Source organism: Daphnia magna, linkage group LG2 (genome assembly GCF_020631705.1).
Source record: "Daphnia magna isolate NIES linkage group LG2, ASM2063170v1.1, whole genome shotgun sequence".
Taxonomy (NCBI): Eukaryota; Metazoa; Arthropoda; class Branchiopoda; order Diplostraca; family Daphniidae; genus Daphnia; species Daphnia magna.
Genome location: NC_059183.1, coordinates 4,488,551 through 4,506,835, shown reverse-complemented (window position 1 = coordinate 4,506,835; position 18,285 = coordinate 4,488,551). Strand labels below are relative to the sequence as shown.

Sequence of the window (18,285 nt, the reverse complement as noted above, 5' to 3'; positions counted from 1 at the left end):
AAAAGGGCATGGCGCTCAATGATTTCTACACTATCTACGAAGCTAAAATGAAAACGAAACTGTTTGAATTCTCTTTCCTACGTCGAAAACATTTTCTACGAATAGAAGACAACGTTATGGTGCTTGATTGTCTTGATTTTTTGGAAATGGCCCACCTTTTTGTTTAGTTTTTAGTTTTGCGCGCGCACGACTAGGATTGTCCTATTTTCTTTTTCCTTGGTCTGCTCCTCGCAACTGTAATCTTTCGTCGCTTTCCAACTCTTTGAGGCGATTGAACTCGAGCCAAGAAAATGAAAAGAAGAAATGAAACGGACGAAAGGAGCGAGGCAAAGTGATAAGACATGTAGGAAAATGACGATTATTCACCTGGTTTTCTAGTTTCTAAAATAAGAATCGACAATTCGAAAAGAAAAGAAAGAAAACAAGAATCAAAAATTCAACTTTTTTGAACGACCTACTCGACTTTTTACGAACTCAAAAATCAATTTTTCAATAACTGGATATGGCCCCCTGTTTGTCGCATTGTGTTTTAAAAAATTTGCATAACATTCTCTCTCTTTTTTTTCGTTTTCAAATTCAAATTAAATTCAAACTCAAATTTAAATGGTCCGCATTTTTTTGTACGGTTGAAGGCCGGCATTTGCCATGGCGGCCGCAGCGGCGGCCGCTGCTGCACTCGCCGGATTGCCGACAACGCCGGGCATGACGCCACCGGCGCGTCCCAAAGCGGCCGCCTGGCCAGTCAACGACTGAATGTACTGCGACTGATGCATTTGCGTCTGTTGCTGTTGCTGACTCGGCGGCTGATTGAAATGAGCTAAACTACCAAAGTGACCGCCCAGCTGTTGGGCGGCGGCGGCGGCCGCGTACATACCCAAAGCGCTGCCCGCTGCCTGATTGGCCTGATGGGAGGAATTGGACACGTTGGCTCCGACAACAACGGGCCCAGAGCCGGCCAGATGATGGCCACCCGACAGCTGATGGTAGCCACCAGCGGCAGCGGCGGCGGCCATCAGCCCCGGATTTTGCTGCATCAACTGCTGGAGGGCTGCCAACTGTTGCTGGGCCTGAATCTGCTGAGCTGCGGCGGCAGCGGCCACCGCTTGAGCCTGAGGCAATTGGCCGGCATTCATTCCTTGATGATGCCCCAGTTGGCCTCCTCCTGCTAGCCCGTGATGGTGGGACAGAGCCAGCCCTAAGGCCGCGTGTCCGCTATTCAGCAAATGGCTGGCGCTTCCGGCGGCTGCTGCGAACGGATTGACGCCGTACGACGCATTGGCAAAAGCCGATGGAGTCACCTGTTGCTGCACCTGCGCCTGTGCCAGACTATAGTACGGATTGAGATATTGCTGGTATTGCTGTTGCATCGCCTGAGCCAAACTCGTCTGGATCTGATGTGAAAACGAGGCCGAACCGGAAGCCATTGAGGCAGCGCTGACGGCGGCGAGCTGTTGCGACTGATGTGACTGATGTGACTGCTGCTGCTGCTGTTGTTGTTGTTGTTGGTGGTGTTGTTGTTGTTGCTGCTGCTGCTGCGCCAGCTGTTGTTGCTTATTCAACGAAACGCCAGTGTAGGCCAAAGCCGTTTGCGGCTGTAACGCCGAGTAATGCAAAGCGGCGGCCGCGGCCGCCGCAGCCGCTGCGGCAGCAGCTGCCGTCCCAACCGACGACGAGGACGTGGACGAAGGCGGGAAGGAAAGGAGACCGGGCGAATTGCGCGAGAATTGCGACACTACAGAGGAGGACATTGGGTGCGGTTGGCTCGAGGTGCAATTGGGCGAACGCGGCCGTTTGATGCCGGCGCCAACGCAACTGGTCAGAGGGGTGAGGGCGGCCGACGAGCAAATAGCCGAAGGGGCGGATGCTGCGGCGCCAACGGCCAATGCCAAATGATTGCTAATGCTACTACTACCATGACTGTTACTAATCGTGCCCGTACTAACATGACTACTATTATTAATGCAGCCGCTAATGCTGCTGTTGCTGCTGCTGCTGCTATTGTTGTTGTTGATGTTGTTACTCATGCACAACGACGAGCTGGCAGACAGAGCGAAATGGTTGTCCTCTTGCTCGGCCGCAGCCGCAGCCGCCAGGGCTTCCATTTCGGCTGCCGCGCGTTCGCTCTCTTCTGCCCGTTTGGCGTTCGAGAAATTGGTCAGAGCGGCCAAAGTGGCCGCTTCGTAAGCGGCCGCATTGCCGTTGGTCAAGGCTAAACTCAAACCGGTCGGCGGCTGGAGGAGGCCGCCACCGGCCGGCAATTTGTTGTTGTTGTTGTTGCCGCCGATACCACCACCACCACCAGTTGACGACGACATTGCGGGTAAAATGGAATTGAAGGAAGACGAAGAAGAAGAAGAAGCACTGGAAGCGATTGGGTTGTGTAACAAGGAGCTATTGGTCGTGGTCGTGTTGGTAGTCAAACAAGAAGAAACGGAAGAGGAGGAAGAAGAAGAAGAAGAAGAAGAAGAAGAACTTGGATTGGCTGCGATAAGGAGACCTCCTGAAGAGGTAGAGGAAAGGGTAGCGGGGAAGGAGGATGAGGATGGGCTAGTGACAATTGCCGCCGCTGCTGCCGCCACCGTGGCTACCAAACCAGAAGCAGCCGGAGCAAGCGGAGCGGCAGTGGTAGCACAAGTAGTAGTAGTAGTAGAAGTAGCATTGGTAGTAGTAGTAGTAGCTGCTAGATTGTTGATTGTGACAGCTTGATTGCTAGTTGTGGAGGGGGTGGAAGTGGTGTTGGACGAGGAGGAGGTGACCAGAGTGTTGTACTCACATGAGACGGGAACGCCGTAAGGCTGCTGCTGCAACTGCATCAAGGCCTGCGCTTGGTACGCCGCCGCCGTCATGGCCGCTTGGTGCGACGCGTTGGCCGCGCTCTGCTGGTGCTGCTGATACACGGCCGCCATGTTCTGAGCGGCCGAGTTCTTGTCGCCAGCCGAGCGCTTGTATTGTTGCATCATACCCGGATAGGCCTGTCGCACCCATTCATTCATCAATTGTGAAAAAACGCAGAAGAAAAACATTGATTATTATTATTATTTTTAAAAAAGACAATTGAAACATCAAAGATTATGTTATATTAAAAAAAAATAAATCTAATAAAAGTCGAAAAAAGAAAAGTGTGAGGCAATAAAATGGACGATTTAAAAATTTAAAAAGAAGGAAATAAATGAGAGGAGAAACGTACGGGGCAAATGATATCAAAGGAGGGGGAGGGGAGAGACGTATTTTTTTTAATTAAAAAAAATTAAAAAAAAAGGATAGAGTGCTGGATGTGACAGTGGAGTGTGGGTATAATCCAATCGACCCTACCCTCCCCCTTGATACGTAAAAAAAAAAAAATGAAACGTATTCAAATAATATCATTACGAAAGGGAGGGGAAAGTAGAGGGGAAAACACACAACAACAAAAAATACATAGAAAACCAAACAAAAAGAAAAAATTGTGTAATAAAATACTTGCCGGAAAATAGAACGTCGTGTTGCTGCTGGGCAGCTGGTTGTTGAGTTCGTTCTGTATAGCACCCAAACACCAACCCCAATCAAATAGAGACACACAAGAGAGAGAGAGAGATCGAGACACAAAAAAAAAAAAGAGAGAGAGAAAGGGTAAGAGAGGGAAAAATACACAAAATTATAGACATTGTAACCTCATCAAATTATTTAATTGTCATTCAACAAAAAAAAAAAATTGCATTTATTTTCTCTTTTGTTCCAAACTCCCCCCTAACCTGACTTAATGATAATAGCAATAAAGGAAAGTCTGGTAGGCAAAGTAAATAAGAAGGATCGGATCAGTAAAAAAAAAGGGGGAGAGACAAGGATCTTCTTTTTGCTTTATCCTTTTCCAATCTCTTTAAGAAGGAAAAATAAAAGGAGCCCTAAAGGGAATTTTATATGGACGTCTATAAACAAGTCACACATACACTCCGCGGGCGGATGAAAGTGAACGCCGGCGCACACACACAAGAAAAACAGAGAAAGGGGGGGAGGCTGATCCAATCGCATCAAAGAGAGTCGGCTGTCTGCGTTCCTGTGACGGATGGAGATTCCTTGATCTCTCCAAAGAGATCGGAAGCGCAAATGAAATGAAAACGGATCAAGAGAATAGACGACGACAGGAATATACGCACTCGTTTGAAAAACAACAACGAGACGGACGACTGTCTTTTTTTCTTTTAGTTTTTATATAAGTTCCATCGAGTATTTCTTTTTTTTTAATCCAAGTATAAAAAGCTCATTGATGGACCTCGGGGGAAGGAGGGGGGACGGCGAATATTGCGCAATCTCAGTTGGTTTTTCTTTTTTGTTTGTTATCACCGAAGCGAATGTTACAGTCGGCTAGACACACAACGCGATAAAAGAGCCGGATGGACATTTTAAAAAGAAAACGTAATGAAACATTTCCTGTTTTCGAATGTCAAAAAAAAAAAAAAAAACGAACCATAACGTTTTTTTTTTACGAAAATCCGTTCAAAATGGATGGCAACGGAAGGGAAAAGATACCGTAAGAATATGTTCCTCATCGACCGGATCTCGTTGTCTCTTGGCCATGCGCAGGGCGGTAGTTGCGGCTGTGTTGATAATGTTGCCATTATCCATCGTTAAATTCATCGGAACAAGTTGCAACTGTTGTTGATCGAGTCCAGATGTCGAAGGGTTGTTGTTCTGACAAACGTCCATCTTTTTGTTTTTTCGTTGTTTCAATTTTGATTCGTTTTAGATTTTTCTCAAGATATGCAAATTTTTAGCTTCTAATTTAAAAGGCTACTAGGCAAAGCTGCCGAACACAAAAGCAAAGTCGAATGACGCTGGAAAATTAAAAAACAAAACACAAAAAAAACGAGCGGTACGCAATTCCTTGTTTTGTTTACTGTGCGCCTTTTCTTTTTCATCTCGTCATTTCGTGTGGTAGACGCGCCTTTCTTCTTCTTCTTGTACAACATCAAAAGCTGGAGTCTATGTATAAGCTGACGTGTTGCTTTAACAATGCAGCAGCTCGGTACATACAGGGAAGATCAAACAGAAACAAATACGAGGCTATTCACGACGAACTAAAAAAAAAAATTAAAAAAAAAACATAAAGGTTGACGCCCAATCAAACAACTCTGTTCGTTAAAGTGAAAGACTTTTGGGGAAAAATAAAATAAAATAAAAAAATGGGAGGCCAAAAATGATTTCATTTTAAAAGGCGCTGTTTTAATTGCATCAAATGAAGAAAGAGACGTCGACGTCACAGAGTCTGTTACAGATTGGATCAGGGGCGATCTAACACAGAGTGTGCAATCACCGTAGCACAACTCGATCCACTTTGCCACCAAACAAGGAGAGAAAGAAATGACGAGGGCGAACGTATGAAACGCATCGACCAACTAGTGCGGAAATAATCTTCTATTTAGTCTACGTAATCGATCGATGTTCAGCGACATCTTTTTCCCCCCTTCCCCGACACACACGGACGTCACATGTGTAATCTTCTTTACCCCCCTGTCCTTGTCACTACCACTACATTCAACGGCTTACGTGTTCTTCCATCAGTGTGTGTTAATAACGTACACTTGACAAAAATGGTCTGCCCCCCCTCCTCTTCTCTCTTCATTGGATTGCACTTAACGGTAAGTAGCAGTACTATACTAGTCATAACACATAATGGCAGCCATTTTCTTTTTGGTTTTCTTCTTTCAAAAACTTGGCCAGTTGCATCGGCTCTGCTGAAACAAGTTCTTTTCGTGCGATGTAATCTTCATTTCATTCGAGTCGTAATAAGAGGAGCGTTCAAACTCAGACCGATTCCGCCGTTACGGAAGGAGGGGGGGAGTAGTAGCAGACGAGGGCGGAGTTGAAAAAAAAAAGGAGAGACGTTGTCGAGCATTGAAAAATGAAATTCACGGCGGCTGACGACGAAAGGAAACAACTCAAGTGCTGCGTGTGAGCAGACGATGCCTATCTCTTTTGCCGTGAAAATTCTGAAAAATGGGATGGAAGAAACGCCCACCCCCCGGCGATGGTATGTGCATGATGGGCGCGACGCGCTCACGTCACTGCGCAAGCCGCGTCGTTCAAGGAAAAAAAACAAAACAAAGAGTGGCAATAATTTTGTTCTCTTTGAAACAGCTGCTCGTCTGTTGTACGCGATTTTTGTTTTTGTTTTTTTCACGTTGGGGCCGATGACTCGTCTATGCGTTTTCGTGTATAATTGATGCAACATACTACGTAATCTCATATATGGTTTTGATTGGCTCTCATTTTTGCGTTGTCTTCGTATGGCGAATTCGATCCTGTTATCTCATTTCCAACGGCCACACCTTTTTCCATATTTCGATGGCTATACAAGCAGCGAAAATGTTGATGTTCTTTGTAATAATTCCAAGCAGAAGGGGTGCTCGTTTTTGGATCTTCGCAGAGGTGCACCTCATTTGCATACCAGGAAAAAAACAAAACGCTGCTGGGCATAGACAACAACTCGACAAAATGAACCGCAAATCAGCCCAATCGTTTGTCTTTTTTTCTCTCCCTCCTGGGCAAAAACGTGTAGACAGGTGTAGGCAAGATTCCCACCCTCCACCCAGCCAAACTGGTCAACACACCCAGTCTAATAACAGAGCCACGCCTCTTAAACCTCATCGACTGTTATTCATCAAAAATATTTTTTATTTTTTTTTATTTTTAATTTTTTTTTGTGTGGTTTTATATCATCCCCCTTCGCTAAGGGTCAACCCATGGCCCTTGCGAGTTCAGTAATCACCATTTTTGGTCGTTGGAAATGAATGATCGTTTCTTTTCTTTTCTTTTGCTGGCAACGCGTTCGAAAGGTGGAGCTCTTACATCATCATCACATGGAAAGACCAAATGAGGAAGATGAGAAGGCGATCTACGACGGTTGACTGTAAAAGGAGCTGGAAGAATAAAGTTTCATTCTCGTCCACAAGCTGATCGAGTGTAATGAAAAAACAAAACACAAGAGAGAAAAAGAGAGAGAGAGAGAAGGGGATGATTGAATGGAGGCAATCATCTAGATTAGATTGGCTATAATCAACGGACCTACTGACTGAAGGAATAATAAAAAGGATCCAAGCTAAAAAGGAGAGTGGGGTCTAGCTGATTCGATAATCAAGAAACGCGATTGGTCCAACCAACTATTTTAAAAAAACAAACGTGGAGCTTTCAAATACTGTGCTGTTAGCTGCTTTCATAGGGACGCGGACGGGAGTTTGGCAGGGTTGATTGGATATTTACCAGCCGAAATTCAAAAAAAAAAATAATTTCTTTTGAAATGGACAAGAAAAATGTCATGGGAAAAAAAAACAAAAAGAATGTCTTACCTCGATGCGGTCGGACCGTTGGAGCTTATTGGCCGGCGCCCCGTGGTAACCTCCGGCACCACCGGCCTGAGCGGCTGCCACGACGCCCAGCTGAGAGTTGACGGCCGCCTCGGCCGGCGAGACCACCTGCAGCATGGGACTGGCGCTCATTGTGTAGTGACTGTAGGGCGAACTCAACTGTGGCATTCCCAGGTATGGAGACGCCTGTATCCATTGCAGTTAACCAAAAAATAAAAAATTAAGAACATTTTTAGATTCCGATTGCGTCCATTTTTATGTTCGTCATCAAGCCACGAACGAAACGAGGGAGAAACAAAAAAATGTTGAAATAAAATTAGAGAATTAGTCGATGTATAAAAATGAAACAATTTTCAATCTAATTTTTAACTGAAAAAAATTATTTAACTATTTTTTTTTTCTTAATTCGCTTTAAAAAAATTTGAAAAAAAAAAAAACTAAGAAAAGAAAATGGAAGATACGATGAAGGAAGAAAAAAAAAAAAAATTGGAAGAGATGAGAGAGGAGATGTGGGACAACGTACAGACATTTCACACCAATCGTGAACGGAAGACGGCAGACATCTCACCGGCCGAAACTCGTAGTCCTACACGAAACACGCGCACACAAACAAACAAACAAACACAAACACACGGACAAGATCAATTTTTTGGGTTTGTTGTTGCGCATTTATGTTGTTCTTGTTTTTACAATCCCCTCCCCCCCAAAACGAATCGCCGTCAAATTTGCGATGCACAGAATCCAAACACAACAAACAAATTGAATCGAATGCGATTCGTCTGTTTTGAATCGAATCCATTTCAATTAAGGACGCTATGCCGCACTTCTACATTCAAACATGATGATTCCTTTTTTTTTCTGTTCAAGTGTTAAAAAAATGAATAATCCAGCTAAGAAAACAAAAACTCAAAAGAAAAACAAACAAAAAATGCAAACGAAAAGAACGAGAGAGTTTGAAAAGATTTGAAATCGCAAAAATGTTGGCAAAATTTGCTGCGCATTAAATCAGATGCAAAGTGAACAAAGATACACGAAAAGCGGCAATTAATTCAGCACATTGTTTTAAGTAGTTGCAGCAGCATAGCCAGCGCACAAAAAATCGATTCTCTTTTGTTATTATTATTATTTTTTTTAAAGATCAAAATTCGAGTAAAAATAAAAAAAAAAATAAATTGTGTGTTGCAAAATTTTTTGTAAGTGGCTCACTATTTATGGGTTTTGTTAAGACAAAATAAAAAAAAAGATTTCGGCCAATCAGATGCTGATGGGTGATGGACAGCGATAATAAGATTTTAAAAAAAAAGATGTGATTTAGAAAAGCCATCCGGCCATTGTCTTCCCGATTTCGTTGGCTTCATTCATGAATTATGGATTCGCCCTGACTTTTGATGTGAAATGAAATGATTTCCCAATGCCAGGATAAAACACGTCTCGGGAAGACAAGACGGACATGATGCCATGAAAAGCAGGACCCACAGCCAAGACAAAGAAAAACATTTAGAATCAAGAGAATTCAAAAAAAAAAAAAGGAATGATCGGTAAAGAATAGAAGATTCTTTAAATAAGTTAATAAAAAAAAAAATGACGGATGATATGATTATGCTAATACGTAACAAAGATCTTTTGAATTTAAACAAATGAAAACAGGAAAAATCCAAAAGGAAGGGAGAAAAAAAAAAAAAAAAAAATAGAAATCAACCACAGAAATGAATCTTACGATGGTGGGTATCTGTCCAGGTAAAACAGACTGGCCAGCCGGCGCCATGCCCATTTGAAGCATCAGCGCGTTCTTGAGAGCCAGGTGATTACGCCCGTTGATCAACAGCTGGTCCTTGAGGTGCTGCGGTGGGTGAAAGTATTTGCACGGCGGCTTCTCACGGTTGCACCGGCCCTGTAACGAGAAAACAAAACAAAAAAATGAATCAAATTCTTCTTTTAACACGATCGTCAAAAACTTAATTTTCACATCTAACATTCAAAAAAAAAAAAAAAAATGGGAAAAAAAAAAAAAAAAAGAAAAATCTCATTTGTCCATCCATCCAACCCCGCAGGCCACATCCACCGGAGTTTTGCTCACACACCTGCCTTTTTGGCTGCTCTGTTGAGTCACGACCATATAACGCAACACAAGAGATCGAGGGGGGGGAAAGAGAAAAAGACACGTCGATTTTCCCACGAGCGACGGTACAGAATGAGATGTGACACCCCTCCAAAAAAGAGCAGATGCACGCAACAAACATTCTTTTCTTTTTTCCTTCTCCTAGCCCCAGCCAAATATAAGCGCAACATTTTCAAAAAAATAAATTGATACATTTAAATAATAAGAGAACAAATTAAAAAAACAACCATCGTTGCCAAATCAAATCGAAGCGTTTAAAGTCAAAATGAAAACAGAAAAAAAAAAAAACAAAACAAGAGCGGCAAAAACTCGTTGACACGAAAATCGGATGTGTCTTCACGTTAACACGCCTACTTTTCACGATGCCAACTGTGTTCGGAGACGACAGCGAGCGTGTCTTTTTCTTCTTTTGTTTCGTGACTGTGGATGACTCGCATTTGACAGATGCGATCAACAGAGCGGAACGGAGACGTCAGTGACGTCCTCCCACAGCCTCCCTTTTCACTTCATAATAGAAAAAAAGGGGGGGGGGGGTTATTTTTTTCTTCGGTCATCGTGTAAAACATACATTTTTTTATGTGTGTGTGTGTGTCTGTTGTTTTCCTTTCAACAAAAAGGAATCAGACGAGATAAGGCAGTTGATCAAGTACCTAAACACACAATGTGTGTGTGTGTGTGCCACACATTTCTTGGCAAACATGGCCGCTAGATTCAAAGAAGAATCTAAATAGACGAGGGACAAAAAAGAAAAGAGCAGCACCAAATCATAACAAAAGGCCAACTTGTCTATTTTAGTTTTATGTTTTGTTGAAATTTTTATGTTTATCGCAGCTTCTCGATCGTCTGTACTGCGTCCATTTTTTTAGATAAAGGAGATTTTCGCCTTGTAGTTCGCAGAATCTCTCCTTCTTGACTTATCAACGAATTAAATGGAGAATAGGAAAAAAAATGGCAGGGTGATGTCATCGGTAATTTTAATTTTTTTAGACGCCATGGGCGTCGGGTGTGCCCGAAAATGGAAACTGGAAAAACTGGTGAGAGAGACATGCCCCGATAAGGGCAAGTCAACATTTTGAACGCGTGCTGCAATAAATTTACAGATAGCCAAGTCATCCATATTTTATTTTTTTTTAAACCCTTTTAGATCGAGACTAATTGACAATCAAACTACCGTGTGTAATGCGTACCAATGTCCAAATAAAAAGGCATTTCGAAATTTGAATAGAGGAACGGGAGAGCTTCTCACAACTCACCGTTGAACGCAAAAAATGCCGACCTTTCAAATGAAGCAATCGATTAGAAACAAAAAAATGTGGGTAGTCGAGACATTTTTCTTTAGCTCTGGAACACACCCACAAAAAAAAAAACGAAAAGAAATCGGGCAATGCGCTTCCGGCAAGATCTCCCCTTTTTTTTCCCCTGGCGGACTTTGTGAGCATCTGTGAGCTTGTTGGTGATAGCTGACATCATCATCATCATCCCTTTTCATCAAACTCCATTTCCTCTTCCGTGATCTTGGGCGTGCGTTGCGTGTTTGTCTGTGCGGATGCTCCACTCCCCTCTCTTTCTCGGAATCTCATGGCGGTGTGGACATTATCCACATAGCGCTCGGAGCGCACACCAAGCCCACTCCAGAAAGAAAAGAACATCCCCCACTAATAAAAAATAAAAAGGAAGGAATTTTCATTTATTTATTTTTATTTTCTTTTTTTTTTGGGAGGGGGGGGTTCTTGTTTCCCCGGAATCTCATCCGTCGACGCCAGATGAAAACGACTGGGCGATTTACGATCCAAGACGAAAGCTACGAGACATTCCACTACAACTAGACTCTACTCCGTTTGCAACTGCGGGAAAAAGGCGCTCGTCAACGGACGTGTATTACTCTTGAACCCACACACACTGAAAAAAACCTATTTTCATCCTTTATACTCTCTGGAATAAGAAAAAAAAAAACTCGTAGCAGATACTAATCCTATAGTTGGGACCCCATCTTTTCCAATGCCAGCAGCAGCCAGAAGAAGACAAAAAAAAAAAAAAGAGCATGGCAATAACTCGTCATTAGAGTCAGACAGTCACGCTGGATTTCCTTCTTGAGATGTAACATTTTATTATTATTCTTGGTTGAAAGTGAGGCCCGGCGAGAGAACATGGTCCGTGTCGAATCCAAGGTTCCCTATTTTATTATTTCTCCCGATGATGGTGTCCCATTTCTATCATTTTTCAATAGCATTCCAATAGGTGTGTACCTGTTTCCCTCGTTCAAAAATGTTAAATTTGCTTGTTGTTGCTCACATTTTTAGCTCACATTGTTGTGATGTTTAAAATTTAACAAAATCTATACCGCTGCTGCTGCTGCTGACCTTTTTTTTTTTTTCCTAACTGCCGATGTGTATAAATAAAACATCAACTGCGACGTGATAGTTTCCAGTGAGTCCGTTTGATCTCTTCCTGCGCGCGCGCGCGAGCAACGGCAGTAAAAAGTAAAAAAATTCAAAAAAAAAAAAAAAAAAGGGGGAGAAAATAAAAAAAAATAAAAAGGGCGTTGTCCCTTTGCTGGAGCTGCGCGTGTGTGCGTATGTCGACGCCTTTATGTTTAGCTCTCTTTCTCTCTCTATTCCCCTGTTCGTGCCAGTTGATGGGGGAAGTATGTAGACGAAAAGCAAAATAAAAAGAAGAGGAAGGAAGCAAAAAAAAAAGGAGAAAGGATAACCCTCCCGTTTCATTTCTTTCATCACCAAACTCTCCCTCTCTCTCTCTCTCTCTCTTCGTTCTCTTCTCTTGTGTTGATTTCCCGCAGGAGCCATCTTTACTCTCTCTCTAACATCTGCCTCCGTTTCATCAGCTCTTTTCACCTCCACCTTTTTCTTGTGCAAGCCAATTCGGTTTCACTGTCGTGTCTAGAAAATTGGTGAGGCAACATTTCAACCGAATCTATAAATTTTCATTCAATAAAAAAAAAAATATGTGAAAATAAAAATATAAATTTTTTTTTTTGTTGTTGTTGGATGGAATTGGATTTGAATCGACCGTCCTCCGGTTTCAGGCTCATTTTTCATACGGGGCTGGATATCAGTTGCCATAGTCACTTCCCATTAATTTCATTTTCGAAAAAAAAAATGCACATTTTTAAATTTCCCGCTTGCAAAAAAAACCTAACAGAAAATTCAGTTTTAAATATAAAAATCAAACAAACAAAAAAACCAATCAGATGTGAATTTTCGAAATACTCGACAGCTACGTTGCCTCTCAATACCGACGTCTGATTGGTTTTCATTCTCGTGCAAAAGCAACCGACAAACCGAAGAGTGGACGGTTTCTGACTGGACGATTAGACGCCCTCCAGGCGTCGGCATACAACAGTTAAATGCCATTACAAACTGACCACAAAAACCTATAAAAACCTGATCTTGTTTTGCTTTTGCCTTTTTTGAAAAAAACAAATTATAACGCGATAGCGGCGTCGATTTTCTAACCCACATTTTTATTATTATTGTTTTTGAAAAAGAAAAAAATTCACGATAAACAGCTGGGCCTGTACGATTTCCTTTTCCTTAACGCAAGGGCATATGCATTTCAGTGTGCGCCGTGTGTCTATTGGGGGTGCACACACATCGTCGTGTATGCCAAAAATTAAAGGGAAAAACAACAAATTTGCATAATGATATTCATTTGAAAGCTCCCTTTTTTTATTTTGGCTCACTCACGAGGGGAAAGAGAGAGCCAGGTGTGTGTCTGAGTGTGTGATTCATTTCTCTTATCGCAGATAATATCCTCGACTTTCACGTTATTTTTTGTTTTGTTTTCTTTCCGCCCGATCTTGTCCTTACCCCCACCAAGTGAAATGCCGTCGATGCGATTACAGTCGAAAAAATAGTTGGAATATTTCCAAAATGGCGACGACGACATCGACTCGCAACACACTCACCGGAAAAAAAAAAAAAAGAAATGACTCACGCTCCCGAATAGACGCAGACACACACGAGGCCAATCGATGACGGAAGATGATGGCGGCTGCTGCTGTTGGCCGGGCAACATATGGGCGACAGACACGACAGGATTATTGAGATGATGCGTCTGAAATCGATCTCTTCAAGTCTCCTCTCATATTATTTATTTTTAGATAACGTCCCTTTTTTTTTCTTTTTCTTTTCTTTTCCATCATTTTCGGGCGATGTGAAACGACGCCATCTTTATTGCGCAAAGTCACCGTTATTTATTTATTTTCTTATTTTATCCGACACTTGAGACCACGGCAACAAGAACCTTCTCCCCCCCCCCTTTTTGTGTGTGTGTGTGTATGCTCCCCTTCTCTTTCAGTCATTCACTTCTTGAAGTGGATGACTTTCGTGACGTCATTCTTTGATTTTCCCGAGCGTGAAAAAAAAAAAACGCAACATCCAACCCGTTTCTCACGACCGAAACTATTTTTCTTCTCTTCAACTTTCAAAAGAAAAAAGAAAAACGGAATTTGAACGGCAATGTCGTCCTCGTTTTTTTTTGTTTCTTCTTATTGTTTCATTGCGGTGACGGTACAAGAGAAGGTTGTTGCGTTCAGGGTTCGACCGCTAACCGGTTTAGCCCCACCTCACTAGACCGTAACGGCTCGCGTTCGTCAATTGTAACCCAATCTGCAGCCTGGGCTCCACCATCCATTCACTCGTTCTTCTTCTTCTTCTTCTTTTTCTATGTCGTTTGCACCAATAACAAAAAAGCCAACACTGGAAAACCTCTCTGATTACACGACGCGCAGCGCATCATTTGGCAGACCCAATGACCTTATCCCGTCCGCCATTTTGGACATTATTTATTAAGAAAAACTAAAAAATGAAGGTAATGTTTGGTGGTTGTTGTTTTTCTTACCTTGATACTGTCGTAGCAGGCGATGACGCGTCCATTCTGCACCTCAACGTTGGCTGGCGGGTGGGCGAATTTGCATTCCGAATCGGAGCGGGAGCACTTGGAGCGCTGGAACTCGCGGCAGACCTCCAGCTGGAGCCAGCGCGAGTCTTTGGCATTGATCATGTTATTGAGATTGACGTTCACCACGGCCATATTTAAATGATTTCTTTAACAAAGTTTGTTTTTGCTTCTTAAACGAGCAGACGATGGCCACTAGCCGATTGAACGTCGTCGTGCCGATGATTACAAAAAACACTCTGTTTCACTGCTGATCGATTATCCACACTTTTCTGCCTTTTTTTCTTTTTTTTAAATGATTTTTTTCTTTTCTTTTCGATTCGCTCGTCAATCAAAAAATAAAAATCTGCTTGTCCGATCAATCAATCGAGTCAAAGCACGAACGCACTGAGACCGCACAAAGACAAAGGGGAGGGACGACCGTTGGCCAGGATGACGTCACAAAGGGCAGGAAATGGTTGACACAATCCTCTGCTTGTCTGCTGCTATTCGAGACATGGAATACACATACACACACAAACAAAAAAAAAGGCAGAGAATACTCGATAAGTTATAGATGCGCGTTCTGTAATAATAGTCGAAATGGTTCCGCACGAAAGAGAGTTCGTGCGTGACATTTTTTTTTTTTACACGCTGAATCTTATTCATACAGAAATTTCTACATGAACGACGAGAGAAGCCATCCATCCGTAATGATACGGCAAACGGTACACAGCTACACACGTTGCCATTATCAAGTATATTAGACCCTGGGCGGTTAGAATATATCCAAAACTCTTGTGCGTCCTCTACGAGAGGGAAACGGTTAACACGTGAAAATTCAACGAGAAGAAAATAGAAAAAAAAAAAAGAAAAAGAAAAGAGAAAGACGTTGGCGTGCCAGAAAAAAAGAAAAATGTTGGGAGGAGGAGGAGGAGGAGGTGACAAATGACTTTCCGGCTGTGTGAACTAATACAAAAGCAGCTGCTGCTGTTGCTGCTTCTCTTCTTTCCTCCGCAATCGTCTTTCTCCTGTTATTGTTGTTACTCTTAACCGTTTCTGAGCACGGCCAAATGGTTAAACTGCTTACTCTTTCAATGTCTGCCCATGTCTGTCTCTCTCTCTCCGTGTGTGTGTGTGTGTGTGTGTGCATATATATTTATACAGCAGCTCTTTTCTCCAAGCAAACGTATATGGGGGGCCATTTGGAAGCGAAGAGAAAAACAATTTCAGCTTAGAAAATAAATCAGCAAACCAATGGCATCTAAACTTTCTGATCAGTTGCCAAAATTCGTTTTTTTTTTCTCAAAACAATTTCAAAATTGTGTAAAAAAAACCAAAACAAATTCAAACCCAAAAACGATATCGGCATTTCCCCCCCCCAAATCTTAAGTTAATAGTGCACCTATAAAACACATCCGCACGGCCGCAAAAAAGTAAGTCCCCTCTCCACCAACCTCTCAAAGACAATAAACAAACGAAAAACTTTTTTCGGGGGGTGGGGTGTTGTATACGTAATTTTTTTTCCCCTCTCTCTCCGAGTCGGCAATCATTGCCTCATTCGGCACAAATGTACGTGCCTTGGACCCCTGGATAAAAAAAAAAAAACTTCTTTTTTGGCTCACGCGCTACACACACACACAGACACACACTTGACAAGATTAACGATCAACTAGCGACTGCTGCTACACACACATGTGGGTGTACGTTTGATACTAGAAAAAGCTCCTCTCTCTCTGTCTCTCTGCCCCAAGGGTCTATACACTATATAACATTGCAGACACAAAGTTTTTCTTGCTCCCGATGTTTGTCTGTTTATTGCGGGCCTTGCCCCCCCACTGAAAAACACGCATCCGCCATCCAAACTTTTCTTTTCGCGCTGATCAACTGAAAATTTGAAGAACGTCTTTTTTTTTTATTAAACGATGGATGTGTGAGTTTAAAGAGGGATGAACGAGTCAAGAAAAAAAATAAAAAGGTATAAATAATTGTGTTGGTTCACGTTCTTTTTTTGTTTCGTTTTTCCCGGTTCAAAAAAAAAAAGGCCGGCCATTGGCTAAGGAGGAAAGAAAAAAAAGTGGGGAGAATTCGAATAATAATCGGAACGCGTGTGTATATTTATGAGTATATATTATCAAGGGCGTCATAAAGGACCGAGAAAGAGAAAGAAAGAAAGAAAGAAGAAGAATGGAATGTCTGGAAGTCTCTTCAACCCCGGCGAGTACTCACACGCCCTCTGGTTGTCTGCGAAGAACTTGAGGTTTTGCTGCTCCCAGACGTCCCTCACACACACACACACAGACACCAATTGCTGCATGGCTATGTAGGCTAACAGAACTTACATTCAAGGCGACATGTAATTCTCTTTTTTTGTGTGCGTTTCTTTCTTTTGCCTGACACACACCGTTGTACGTTATGCGTTAAGGTTTCGTAGTTTTTTTTTGCATCCGTCTAGAAAACGGACTGAAAAGGGACCCGAGGACAAATCACCAAAAGACGAGGAGAAATCTTTGCGTTGTTTGCACGGCCAAGTTATCAACAAGAGAAAAAAACAAAAACTTATCGTCTTCTTCTTCTTCGTTTTCTTTCTTTCTACCTTTCTCAACAGTTATTCCGTCTGCGCCAGTGCGTGGCTTCGTGCACACATGTGTGTGTTGAAAATGGCGTCATTTTCGAATCAAACACAGAGAGAAAGAAGAAGAAAAATAGAGAGAGAGAGAGAGGCGAACGAACTGGCAGACGAAGAAGAAGCACACGTCCATACACAACTCACAGACACACTCTGAAAAAGGGAGAGTTGGCCTTGGCTCTCTTCTCTCTTCTCTCTTTCGTCTTCTCCATCTATTTACAAACAAAAGATAAACGAGCTTCTTCTTCTTCTTCTTCTTCTTGTGGAACGATGGAACCGTGCCACGAGCTGGAAAGCAACAAAAAAAAAGAGAGCCTTGCTGACGACGCCAATCGAGGTCGTAGGTCAGAGGCACTGCTTGGCTTCCCAGGAAGAAGGACCCCCGCAAGATCGGATGGTTCGATAGGGTTTTTTTTTTTTTTTTTTTAAATATATACGTTGACCCTCGAGGCAAAAAGAAGGACCAAGTGAACAAAAATCCCGACGATGCTTCATTTCATTTTGAATTTTTTGTTTTAAAATAAAATCTACGTATTTCTCTGCACCCTTTAAAAAAAAATTGAGAAGCAAATTCAATTTTCTGCTGCTCACCCATTTCTAGGCTAGCGAAATTGAATGTTAGATCGTCCACTTCCCGGTTAAAAGTTTCCGCCAATTGGCCGACCCACTCCCCGTTTATTAGCTAATAAAAGAAAAAAGATAATCAAATTCTTTTTTTTTTTTTTTTTCCCCTCTCTGACAGAGATACATACACCCCGTGTGGATGTCATCAACGAAAGAGATACCGGTAATTCCGTTTCCTTTGCCTCCCCCTTTTTTTTTCTCTTTCTCTCTCTTTCTCATATCCTCTTCACCAAAAGTTGTGTCTAGCGTGAGCGTAAAACTGCGCGACCGATCAATAGAATCCCGACGTTGCGAACCCATTGGCCGGCCCGTTTTCAGTTATTGTAGCGCCATTTGCGCTCCATCACCAACACAAATAAGAGACTCTTTATTCTTTTCGTTTTCTCCTCTTTAAAAAAGAAAATTATGCACCGCAAGAAGAAAAAAGAAGAAAGGGGGGACGATTCGTGCACAAAAGGTTGAAACAAGCCAAACCGAAAAGAGAGAGGCAAAGAGAATAATAACAAGAAACCTTAGACGATAAATATAAAAAAAAATGTACGCGTGTTGTGTATACGTGTGCACATGCGAAACATGGGCCAACCAGCAGAGCCTGTAGATGCACGTTCGTGTCTTTTGTCGATTGTATCCACTTACAAGACGAACGGAGAGGGGGAGGGAGTAGATGGTCATTTTCT

At 42.4% G+C, this 18,285-nt stretch overlaps 1 protein-coding gene across 9 annotated transcripts in view; it reads right to left on the bottom strand.

Annotated features, from left to right (window-relative positions):
* LOC116915763 (box A-binding factor) overlaps window positions 1-18,285 on the bottom strand; it is a 57,238-nt gene that overhangs the window by 11,348 nt on the left and 27,605 nt on the right. For 3 of the 9 annotated variants that reach the window (XM_045169919.1, XM_045169917.1, XM_045169916.1), the window contains 7 exons: window positions 14,320-14,861; window positions 9,058-9,231; window positions 7,864-7,926; window positions 7,323-7,526; window positions 4,507-4,683; window positions 3,464-3,514; window positions 875-2,972 (listed from right to left, as the gene is read on the bottom strand). In XM_045169919.1, coding sequence (XP_045025854.1) covers window positions 875-2,972; window positions 3,464-3,514; window positions 4,507-4,683; window positions 7,323-7,526; window positions 7,864-7,926; window positions 9,058-9,231; window positions 14,320-14,511 — 2,959 coding nt within the window. In that variant the 5' untranslated portion in view covers window positions 14,512-14,861. The remainder of the gene's footprint in view (window positions 1-874; window positions 2,973-3,463; window positions 3,515-4,506; window positions 4,684-7,322; window positions 7,527-7,863; window positions 7,927-9,057; window positions 9,232-14,319; window positions 14,862-18,285) is intronic. The other 6 variants (XM_045169918.1, XM_045169915.1, XM_045169920.1 and 3 more) reach the window with 5 other exon arrangements.